The sequence below is a fragment of the Armigeres subalbatus genome, chromosome 3 (assembly GCF_024139115.2).
Source record: "Armigeres subalbatus isolate Guangzhou_Male chromosome 3, GZ_Asu_2, whole genome shotgun sequence".
Classification (NCBI taxonomy): Eukaryota; Metazoa; Arthropoda; class Insecta; order Diptera; family Culicidae; genus Armigeres; species Armigeres subalbatus.
Window position 1 is genome coordinate 388,959,865 of NC_085141.1, and position 13,003 is coordinate 388,972,867.

The 13,003-nt window shown below is 38.7% G+C and overlaps 2 protein-coding genes across 2 annotated transcripts in view; one reads left to right on the plus strand and one right to left on the minus strand.

The window, feature by feature from the left end:
- The window catches only part of LOC134223878 (MOXD1 homolog 2-like), a 634,833-nt gene that overhangs the window by 224,773 nt on the left and 397,057 nt on the right, over positions 1-13,003 (plus strand). The gene's annotated exons all lie outside the window — the stretch shown is intronic.
- On the minus strand, positions 7,049-10,577 carry LOC134222972 (histone H2B-like). Its single transcript, XM_062702115.1, has 2 exons — positions 10,514-10,577; positions 7,049-7,419 (listed from the first exon to the last, which is right to left on the minus strand). Exons 1-2 carry the CDS (start codon positions 10,575-10,577, stop codon positions 7,049-7,051), a joined length of 435 nt encoding a protein of 144 aa, XP_062558099.1.

Here is a 13,003-nt window from a genome sequence, read left to right on the forward strand (position 1 = left end):
TTTTGTAATTTTACGAAACGAAACGAAATCACGAAATCCGATTTCCCCTTGCTCAAATTCCGCGAAATTCCGCGGAATCTAGTTTCGAACCACATGAAACGATTTTTTTAAATACCGCATATGCCAACTACCCTCAGCATGGTCTTGCTTTGTAGCCACGCGTCTCATCGCTAGGTTAAGGGTGCACAGGAGGCCGAAAACCGTTTGATCGAAAGGGTCATCCGGCCGAATAGGTCATTTGACCGAAAAGGTTGTTTGGCCGAAAGGGTTGTTTGGCCGAAAGGGTCATTTGGCCGAATAAGACATTTGGCCGAATATGACATTTTGCAGAATAGATCATTTCTCACTCCTCACTTTTTACAGTGAGAAGTAAGAAGTAAGGAGTGTGTTGTGAGACATCTCATTTGCCAGAATGATATTTGCCAGAAACCTATTTGCCAGAATTACGTATCAACGAAGTGCGTATCAAAAAAATGAGCGACCTCGTTCAGTGCGAATGAATACGACAAAAGGAGGGGAGACGGAAATATGGAATGCATACTTTCCGTGGGTGGATGAGTGTCCAAGCAAAAGGCTGGGCGAATGAGGCACAAACAATTGTCCGGACAGTGAGGTTTCTGACTCTGAGGTATACTGCCGTAATCTGAAAAAGTGACGTAACAGCCATTTTACAACATGCTGTTTTTCATTTTTCTGTTAAAGAGCTCGATGAGTAGTACTCGTTAACACCATTTTTGGAAAATGGCGTATACGTCACTTTTTCAGATAACGGCAGTATAGAGAGGTGCTTCTACGCGAAAATTCAAAATTGAAAGTAGTAGTTTGTGGCCTCGTTACTGGCCGCGAGTTGGTGAATAACCGCCAAAAGGATGTAAAAGGGCGACTTCTGCCACGTCAGACTGAAATGGTTGCAGCAACTTCATTGGGACTAAATCTGATTACATATGAGTTGCAGTATCCTTTGTGGAACACGTATGCTGCTAGGATGGTCGATCACCGCATCCTCTGGCTAATGTTGTACGTCGCAATCATTCGATACCTGCGACGCCAGCCACGATCACCGTCCCGTTCGATCAACTGCCGTCCGTCTAACACACCACCGCCGCATACGTTGGCTATACAATCGATGCAGCTACCTATCGGCCACTGCTTCGTCCGGCCGCCCCGTACTGGCATTCGACCGACCCCTTACAATCACATTGTAGCATATTTGTCGTACCACCGTCCGGCAACAGAATTCTTTGACCATCGTCAGCACTGTTCTTCCCCCGGTCACCCACAACATCGTTCCTTTACAATGCGTCGTAGCTCTCTAGCCGCATCACCGTTCGACCTACTGTCGGCAGCATCATTGGCCGAATTTATTTTGGCGGAATTTCTACCGTCAGCCCTCTCGTCGGCTGCTCCATCGCCCGACCACCCGACGTCCGAATATTACCGCCCACCGTAAGTGTGGGTAGACCAGTAGCAAGGGGTTTAAGCCAGTTCCCTATATGCTATAAAACTAGTGTCTTATAAAATAATATCTACATTGTAAGGGTATGCGATAACACACTTTTTCCTAACGAAACGAAACGAAACGAAATTTAAAATGTCTATGTTGATTCGGATCGAAACGAAACGAAATATAGATTTACTTTCGAGACTTCGAAACGATACGAAATCAAGGTTCATTAATTTCGAAATTTTCCGAAACGAAACGAAATTTTATTTTTTTTCCGCGGAATTTTTATTTTAAATAATTTAGTTTCACATTATGTACGCAATTCTGATTTCACTTTTTCGAATTCAAATAGCTGTTTTGCGACCAATAGAGTTATAATAGCAGAAGAGGCAGTCTGTGATAAATCGCCGCATTCTCGCCGCATGTGATTGATCGGCAATAAGGCAATACCCCAGCATTTGTGTTGAGCTACGTCAAAATTAGAAAATGAATGCTTCATTTGCCAGGCGTAAACGCAGATAGAGAACTGATATTACTAGACCAACATTTGAAAAGGGCGTAACAGCCAAAACTTATTTCTTCATATTCGTCCACATATATATATAACATACTTTTTCTCATTAGAAGAATCCTGTGCACCTTTCTAAAATGAATAAAGTTATGTATTTCAAATTAAATTTCACAGACCCATAGTCTTATATACAATCAGCTCGACGAATTGAGCTATTGTCTGTGTGTCTTTGGCAGATGAGAACAGTTGTTATGGTCAGTATGAGCTGAAAGCTTTGAGGTTTTAGCAGTTTTAAGGATCTTTCAACCCGTTCTGGATTTTTTTTTGCAAATTCCATGCGAAGATCTAGAAATACCCACAAATCTGCCATGTTCCTTACATTTTGTGACTGTACACGTTCCTGAATAACGTCCCTTGGTAAGCGACTAAATATTTATTGTAAACGAAAATATTTTGAAAACAGGAAGACGAAGACTGTGTTTCAAATCAATCTAACGCAAGATCAATGTGCTACGTTTAATAAGCTTTTACAACACTATCGATTCCGCACTAAATAATTTTGTGCTCTTCGATGCAGACATTAGTTTTATCACTTCGCGTTCTCCAACACTAGCTGGCGTGATCAACATCAACACGGTAGAATGTTTTTAACGAATGTTTCAAAGCATTACTGATCAAACAAATTTCTGCTACGCGAGGAAGATTTTTTTCACTTCGTGTTCTCCCGGACTAGCTGCCATCCCACGATCGATTCCGCATTCATATTGGGCAAATAGTAAGAAAATATCACCAAATTTAAATTTGAATCTTGGAAACACTGAAGACGTTTTATACAGGAAAACTACATACGTATTTGTCGACTAAGAATGGGGTTATGTAGTAAGCGTTAATAGAAAAATTTGTATTTTAGGTTTTGAAAACAATTTAAGGATTTCTTTCAGCGACGCAGCCAAAATTTTTGATAATATAAGGTCTGATTCAAGTTTAAATTTGTTTCGAAATTCCGTTAAATTTCGTTAGAAGCTCGCTTTTTCTAGCGAAATTTTTGCAATTTTACGAAACGAAACGAAATCAAGAAATCAGATTTCGCCATACTCAAATTCCGCGGAATTCCGCGGAATCTCGTTTCGAACCACCTGAAACGAAATTTTTCGAAATACCGCATATAGTTACTACATTGTCTACAAGTCTAGGCAAACTATTTTCTGTACTTGCTTTACGACTGGAGGCTCTTTAGCTTTAGGAATTTGTTTCAGCCTTGGCAGTCTGTAAAAGCAGCTAAAACGAGTTTGCCTATTTTTAAATGACGTCTATTTTTAAATGAAGGATCACATCCATAAATATAATAATCCGGGCATGCGCCTATTTTTTAAGAGGGGATCACATCCACCATTGCCTAAATCCAGACAAACACATATTTGAAAAAAAAATGATCACATCCGCCATTGTCTTAATCCGGGCAAGCGGCTATATCCGGCTTATGTATGCTTTCTACGAAAGAGATACGTCTTTTCAGTTCTATTATCGACGTGGTGCTATATTCCTCACTTGAAAACAACTAAACAACAACAATAAAGCAAAACTATGAAAAATGATCCTTCCTTTTGACTCTGTTTACAGGTATACCAAAAGTTCATGGGGTTTTGATTACTTCTGGGGAATGGTGTATTCTGGCTAATGGCTTTCTGAGGAATGGTGCATTTTAGCAAACGGCTTTCTGGGGAATAGTTCATTCTGGCAAATTGATTCTGGAAAAAAGCCTTCTGGCGAATGTCATACAATCCTTACTACGCATTTCTCACTTCTCGCTGCGCGATGTGAGTAGTAAGACGTCTCACTACTTACTTCGCGCTTCCTACAGTAGGTACAGTGAGAAATGAGGACTGAGAAGTGAGACGTCTCACTTTCCACACCCTATTTCTCACTTTTCAAATGACCTATGCGGTCCCATTTGGCCAAATATCCCATTCGACCAAATGACCTTTTCGACCAAACGGCAATGGGGGATATGATCTATTTGGGCGCTTACCCAGATTAAGGCAATGGTGGAAGAGATTTTCTCTTCAAAACTAGGCGTTAGCCCGGAATAAGGCAATGGTGGATGTGATTCCTTCTTTGAAAGCAGGCGTTTACCCAGATTAAAGCAAATCAAAATTTGATCCCTTCTTTAAAAATAGTTATTTGTCCGGCATCAGGGAACGGTAAATGTGATTACTTTTTTTTTGTAAGAAGGCATTTACCTGAAATAAAGCAATGGTGGTTATGATCTCTTCTTCAAAACTAGACGATTTCCCGGATTAAGGCAATAGTGTATGTGATTCCTTCTTTGAAAAGTAGGCCTTTGCCCGGAGTAAGGCAATGGTGGATGTGATCTCTCCTTCTAAAGAAGGCGTTTTTCAGGTAGTGGTGGACTTGTTCCCTTCTTTAAAAGATGCCTTTGCCTGGAATAAGTCAATGATGGATGCGATCCCTTTCTCGATAGAAGTATGTATTACAATTTATATTAAAGTTATTAAAAAATGTGCTGTTTTGTGTGTCTGTCCTCCCGAAATCGCACGGTCATCCGCAATTTGTTCTGCGTTGTGGTAAATAAACTAAGTTGTGCGCGTTTGGTTGCATTTGAGGTTAGCATGCGCCGGCTCGATAGAAAGGACAGAGAGTAGAATATTTTAATGCGCTCAATTATATCATATTCCTTTAGATCGCATCGCTTACCGAAGTGAATCCAGATAAATCCCAAGACAATCATGTAGATGCAAAGGTTTACGCGGTCTCTAGTAGTAACGAGGGTCGGACTTAAAATTCTTCCCTTCGTATATGGCCGGCACCGCTATTGACTGAAAATATTTAAACTTCCGAAACGTTTACATTGAGTGTAGCTAATCCCAAGCCCCATTCATTTGGTTCTCTGTACAATTTACAAGTACAAGTTCTGGTCAATCACGGAGTAGCAAAGTAAGTCACAAATATTTTAAAGCATGATGTAAGATTGGTATGATTTTATGAATGTTTGTGCTTGCGATGACGCCGGTAGCAGCACTCAAAAGAAATTTCGACGCAATGTTCGGACCATCCATTGGTTGCTGTTAGTGATTAGAAAGGCGCATTGTGGAAAGAAATTAGGTTTTTTCAGGACCAACATTTTATGATAAGAAAGGGTTAGTTGCAAAATTGGCGTTGGTTGTGGCTCCGGGACATCAGGTAGGGGAATAGACGGCTTTGACAGGTTTTGTTCTATTATTGTCAGAGGTGTTTTTGTCGACCAATTTTTATGAAATTTGGCCACAATATTCTTTGATATGCAAAGAATGTTTAAGCCAAATTTGAACATAATCATAACCTCCCTGACAATAATAGAACAAAACCTGCCAAAGTCGTCATTCCCCCTACTGAAACTGTATTCTAAATGGTGGCATCTACAGAGCATAAAATATTCATCTTCATGAAGCAACTTCGGTCCGAATTTTGACAAACATCGCATGAATATTCAAAACATAGAATGACATAGTCAGACGACTACTCCACGAACTCATTCATTCGACTGTCACTGAATGTGTTTACTATGTGCAGAAAAAAACATAATTAGCATTATGAAGATGTTTACCGCTGAAAGTGCCTCGCGGATGAAAATCGGATTCAGTTCTGTGTGATAAATCACTTTACTCATTTGAAACGTATTAAGATTTCAGATAATTTATCAATTTGTAAAATGTGCATAAATATTCAATGACTAATATTCAACTGAATATTGACTGTCCAGAGCCGACTATGAATGTGTCGGAAGTGAACTGACAAATGAAGAAAAATGGACTTCACTAAAAATTTTCGATTATTTTACACTCTGGGCATCTTAGCGGAACATTATCAAGTGACTGTCGGTCAGCAGCAGTAAAGTAAATTTTTACGCAAGGTTGGGATTAACGTTTGGTTGCTGTGAGTGATGAGAAAGGTGCGTTGTGGATTGACAATCGGTTCTTTTAAGAAATACCATTTTGCACAAATGAAGGTAGAGCCGAGACAAATTTTCTTAAAAGTTCAAATCAAAACCGCCTGGCAACGGCAGAAAGATAGAATTGGTAGTAATAAAAGGGCTTGTAATTTTTTTTGCATAATTTTTTTTCAATTTATTCAATTTTTGGTTCAACAATGTTATTTACATTCAAGTGGTCAGTCTTCATCAGTTCTATATCCTCATTTGGTTGTTTTCAAACGTTTCGTTTTCGTAGAACACATATTAATTTACTAGTCCTATTAACATTTCGGCTCAAGTGACCTCTGGTATTTCAATTTGAAAATAATTCACTACCGTACCTAACTAACCTAACAAAAATGTTTTAACCCAATGGACTAAGTCCCGCATGACCTGGTGTTCAGATACTAGACAGCGTGTCCTGAACCTTACCAACGACTCACCAAAGCGTTTATTTAGCGGTTTTATATCAGCCTGATGTTAGACCGCAGTATTTCGCAATCTCATTGGAGAGTCCAGAATCATTCGGAGGAACTTGTCCAGTCTCTGGATTTTGAGATGATGTGTTTTGGCGCAACTCTCCCAGGCTGGCATACCATACTCAAGTTTGCAAGTTTGTTTCTTCGAGACAGGGTCAACTTGCAGTTGATTAGAGGTTAGAGCAACTTTTGCATAATGTTGCATTTATCTACAGTTCGTTCGAGTTGCTGCCTGAAGATCAGCTTGCTGTCGTGTGTTAGACCAAGATAGTCAGCCATGCCGGCCCATTCTACCGCTGTGCCGTTAAGGAGGATTTTACAATCATCAACCGGAACAAGTCTAGTGGATCGGGAATGGGGAAAGAGGATAATCTGGGCTTTTGCCGCGTTGATATAAACCTTCCAGCTGGTGAAATATTCTATCAGGACATCCAGGCCTCGATCAGCTAGAATTTATTCGCATGGATGTCGTCTATCGTGTTTCAACGGTAAATCATCGAGTTGGCGACATTGGCGTCAGAAGCAGTGAAGTAGAATGTTCTTTCAAAATTTTGATTTTCTGCGTGCTCGGTAAGAAAATTCCTCTTTTCTGTGAGGGGCCCTGAAAAGGGCCGTTTTGGGTCGAGCTACGTTCTCATTCTCGTTCACTTGGAGCTAGTGTATTTGGTGATGGCTTTGGTTCCCTCCGAAACAGCGTGCTTGGCCAGCTTTCCCGGCAGCAGAAGGCGGACGGCGGTCTGAATCTCGTGGCTGGTGATCGTTGAGCGTTTGTTGTAGTGTGCCAGACGGGAGGCCTCAACCGTGATACGCTCGAAGATGTCGTTTCTGAAACTGTTTACGATGCTTATCTCCTTCGACGGGACGCCAGTTTCCAGGTGAACCTGCTTCAACACCTTGTAAATGTAGATGGCAAAGTTTTCTTTCCTCCGTGGCCTCTGCTTTGGTTGCTTGTCGTCCTTGACGATGTTTTTCTGAGCCTTGCTGTCGCCGCCCTTCGCAGCCACTGTAGCCATTAAGCATATGCGGTATTTCGAAAAATTTCGTTTCAGGTGGTTCGAAACGAAATTCCGCGGAATTTCGCGGAATTTTAGTATGGCGAAATCTGATTTCTTGATTTCGTTTCGTTTCGTAAAATTACAAAAAATTCGCTAGAAAAAACTAGCTTCTAACGAAATTTAACGGAATTTCGCGGAATTTCGAAACAAATTCAAACTAATTCATGCTTTATATTATAAAAGAATTTTGGGTGCGCCGCTGAACAAAATCGTTAAGTTGTTTCAAAACTTTAGGTTATACACATTTTTCTATTAACGCTTACTAACCCCGTTCTTAGTCGACAAATACGTAAGAAATTTTCTTCTATAAAACGTCTTCAGTGTTTCCATGATTAAAATTTTGTGATATTTTTTTACTATTTGCACAATATGAATGCGGAATCGATAGTGTTGCTGCTGGTCATGGGGCGGCATCTTGTCCGGGAGAACGCAAAGTGATAAAAATCTGCCTCGCGTAGCAGAAATTTGTTTAACCATTGTGCAATCGATCGTGTTGATGCTGATCACGCCAGCTAGTGTGGGAGAACGCGAAGTGATAAAACTAATGTCTGCATCGAAGAGCACAAAATTATTTAGTGCGGAATCGATCGTGTTGTAGAAGATTATTAAACGAAGCACATTGATCTTGCGTTGGATTGATTTGAAACACAGTTTTCGTCTTCTTGTTTTCAAAATAGCTTCGTTTACAATAAATATTTTGTCGCTTACCAAGGGGTTTTACATGAATTACTCAAGTAACACGGTTTGTTGTATGAGTGTTAAAAATGCATCTTCCGAACATATAGTATGTTACGTTTTGATATGAAAAACCGCTTTGATTACTTTCACACGACCTAAACAGCGCAAAAATTATCGATATTTTGACATCTTTCAGTCGCAACCTTGTTTTTGATTGCACATTCACAAGACTAAACTTCAGTACTAAGGATGTTTTCAATAACCGACTTTCAACATTGTTCTGTCAAATTGAATACCAAAACAAAAATGCTGACCAACACGTTCAAAGAAATACTTTTTATACAAAAACGAATGAAAACAAGCATGCATGAAATGATGAACACCATTTTAATAATATTAATAAACAAATACAAACTGAATAAATAAATCAAATATGTTTCGAAGTATCGGTCGAAACATAATAGGTGCGGCTAATGTTTCATTGGCTAACTTTTCATTTTACTTCTAAATTCTTTCGCCATTGATTAAAGAAAAATATAACTATGCCAAAGCATAATTTCGAAATTTATATGTAAACAAATTCTCGAATCTGCAAAAGAAAAACAATATGGCGAGTTGTCGATAAACAACAGGGTCGATGAAGAACGTTCATAACATTGATCTTAAAAGATGTTGAAATTACGTTAAACTTCTATCATTGGGGTATATATTCTGACGAAACAAATGTCAAAAAAATGAACATGTTATGACCTTGTTCGTAAAATCTTCCTGTAGACATGTTTTATGTTGTGAGAATGTGAAACGAAATATCTAAAAAAAAACCAAACAAATGTCAAAAATCGAACATGTCGGCAAGTTGTGATAATGTAGTAATGAAACTTCTCTGATCAAATGGTTGTATGTTTTGCAAAAACCTTATCATAGCTTTCCTTAAACATAACATGTTTTGTTTTTCATTTCCCCGACCTTTATTCAACATCATTACTAGATCTTCGTTAATAATGATGTTTTCGGTGTTATTTGGGTACCTTCTCAACTAACCAACGATTCCTTTTCCGTAGCGCTCACGGAGATCCAGAGCATACCTCGGTCTCTTAAAACAATGAGTGTTAAACTTATTTTCCTCTCCTTATACTAAATTGACTATTAGCACCGTTGTTGACCAGCATCGTTATTGTTCATGAATTGGAAACTCCGAGCAAGTATACAATAAGAATAACTTTTTTGTATCCAGAGAATATTATTTAATTGGCTGTACATATTTGCTGTTTCTCGGTCAATCATGATTAGCATCTACGATGTGTACAGTTAAGAAACGCTATTAAGCTCTTCTTCGACTATTTGCACAATATGTGAGGAACATTGCAGATTTGTGGGCATTTCTAGATCTTCGCATGGAATTTGCAAAAAAAAATCCAGAACGGGTTGAAAGATCATTAAAATTGCTGAAAATTCTTTACTTATGATTGCTTTCAGCACATACTGACCATAACAGCTGTTCTCATATGCCAAGGACACACACACAATAGCTCAGTTTGTCGAGCTGATTGTCTATCGGTCTGTGAAGTTCAATACATATCTTTGTGCATATCAGAACGGTCCACAGGATTCTTCTAGTGAGCAAATGTATGCTATATATGTAGACGAGGAATAAGAAGGAATACATTTTGGCAGATACACCCTTTTCAATTGTTGAACTAGTAATATCAATTCTATATCTGCGTATACGGCTGGCAGATGTGGATACATAGTTAAGTATCTAACTAAATAAAAACAAATCTAAGCATTCTTTTTCAAATTTTGACTAAGTCAATACTGTAAAACCACGCTGACAAGACAATATGAAGTATGCTTCAGCATAATTACATAATTCTTAAGTGAACTAAGGTTTTAAACGAAATTTGAATCCGTATATGAAAAATCCCACAATTTCTTTATTTTTATATACTTACTTATATAAAACTGATATAAAATTGATCAGATTCAGGAGCACACGCTCCACGATGAATTCCTTTGAAAGCGGCACAAATGCTGGGGTATTGCCAATGGTATATGCGGCGAGAATGTGGCGATTTATCACAGATTGCCTCTTCAGTTATTATAACTCTTTTGGTCACAAAACAGTTATTCGACTTCGAAAAAGTGAAATCAGAATTGCGTACATAATGTAAAACCAATTCAATAAAAATTCCGCGAAAAAAAAAATCAAAATTTCGTTTCGTTTCGAAAAATTTCAAATTAAATGAACCTTAATTTCGTATCGTTTCGAAGTCTCGAAAGAAATCTATATTTCGTTTCGTTTCGATCCGAATCAACATAGACATTTTAAATTTCGTTTCGTTTCGTTTCGTTAGGAAAAAGTGTGTTATCGCATACCCTTAGTAGCCATTGTCTCTGCCGCATTTTTCACTGACTTTCCGCTGCCGGCTTTCGGTGCCATGATGTTTGGTGCTTCGTTCCGGTCGTTCTGCCGATCGATCGCGAAAACCGGACCTTGGCTTGCCAGTATCCGTTTGCAATGGAGACCGATGCCCCCTTTGGCGACCGGCACCATTGGCGTGCTCCCGACCAAAATCAAGAAGGCATTTTCTTCAATGTGCAAATCATAATCGTTTGGCGTCACGTCGGTAGCAGCACAAGTCCTCGTTTGCAGAAAGACACTGCACTCATTTATTTGCATGGATGGTGTCTATCGTGTTTCGGGAGCCAATCATCGTAACCATCGCAAGTGGTCATACCGGCCTAAGTTCAGCATCAGTAAACATATTCAGAATCTCGAAATTTTATATCTTACACTTTACGTTAATCCTACGTCCAATTTGCGGTTGTGGCTCAATATAACCATCTACTTTAATGCACCTTTTTTTTCCTGTTAGGGTGTGCCATGTGACCAGATATTAGAGCTATTTTAGCATATTTGCAACTCAAAGCCATTACAGTTCATCTCAAATTTCAAACTTCAAACCGCGTTTGGAGTTTTTTTTAAAGAAATATATCATGGGGTATAGCCTGCCACGGTATGCTACATATCGTATATTTATACAGAGATGATAGGTGAGATACTCTTTCATTCTCTGTTGGATTCAATCCCAGGATCTAAATGATATGGGATATCTGAATTGAGTAAAATTATGGAAATTAAGATGAATAGTCAAATAGTTGAAGTTGATCTTTTGAAATCTATTCTATTTTCGTAGTCAATTATAGTACTACGTAGTAATGGAACTACAAGAATTTGATAAGCCAAATAAAGCAATTATTCCGAAGAGCTAATTTTTTTTAAATTTAATAATTGAATGGACACATGATAGTAAGAAACGCTTGCTGGATTAAAAACCCAGATTAATCCACCTAGCGGTGATGATGCCTTTCTCGTGCGGTAAAAAATAGTATTTTGGCCATAACTACCAAGCCTATTGTCCGATCCGTCCAATTTTTAATAGGAAACAATGGGGCAGTATACTGCGTCGTTGCAGCCTGTTGTGAGGGAATCCGTTCAGGGTAAGTGCATTAAAAATGAGCTAGACTTTTTTACGCGCTTTTTTATGAGGAAAAGTATTTTGGCCATAACTACCAAACCCATTGTCCGATCCGTCCAATTTTCAATAGGAAACAATGGAGTAAGATACTGCGTCGAATGCAGCCTGTTGTGAGGGAATCCGTTTAGGGTAAGTGCATTAAAAGTGAGCTAGACTTTTTTACGCGCTTTTTTATGAGGAAAAGTATTTTGGCCATAACTTCCAAGCCCATAGTCCGATCCGGCCAATTTTCAATAGGAAACAATGGGGCAGTATGGGGCGTCGAATGCAACCTGTTGCGAGTAAATTGGTTGAGGGTAAGTGCAAAAAAAGTGAGCTAAACTTTTTGCTCTTTTGGTGCGCACATACACACACACATACACACACACACACGCACACACACACAGACATCACCTCAATTCGTCGAGCTGAGTCGATTGGTATATAACACTATGGGTCTCCGAGCCTTCTATAAAAAGTTTGTTTTTGGAGTGAACATATAGCCTTTACGTATACTTAGTATACGAGAAAGGCAAAAATAGAAAGTACTTCTTACTAGGTAGGCCTTTGCATCTTTGTTTTCGAACTCGCTGGATTTTAATCAATGATGAGATCGAATGTGCATATTTAGAAAAAACTAGTCGACCCGGCAGACGTTGTCCTGCATAGTAGGCGAAAATGCGCGTTCTGAGCTGCCCATGCGAAATATCTTAATTTTAGTTTTTCATAATTTCTCCACCCTTACTCGTAATTTTCGCATGCGGAAATATCATATAAACCCGTCGGAAACGATAACGAACATATCTGCTGAAGAAATGAAAAAAATCCATCCAGCCGTTTTCGAGTTATGCGGATACGAACACAGACCATTTCATTTTTATATATAAGATAAATAAATTAAATACCTACGTGTAATAAAAATTATTGATGAAATTTCTGAATTAACATTTGAAAAGGGCGTAACAGCTAAAATTTATTCTTTTCGGTTCCTTGCCTACATAGAAAGCTATATACATAGATAAAGAACTGAAAAGAATAAACTTTGGCTGATATGTCCCTCTCAAATATTGATTATGGTTTATAAAACTTGCTTTCGTTAATCGTTAACTTCAGTAGATGCGATTTAAAGAATCTTCTTCTTCTTCTTCTTCAATGGCTCTACATTCCAGCTGGAATATGGCCTGCTTTTCAACTTAGTATTCTAGTATTGAAAGCTTTTCTATGCCCGCCATTGCAGGACTAAGGTACACTGGGGGAAGTGGAAAAGGAAAAATCGATAGTTCATGTTCAAATTATTGTAAAAGCAATTTAAATGATCTAAATGCATTAAATCATTATGGGCTCTCAA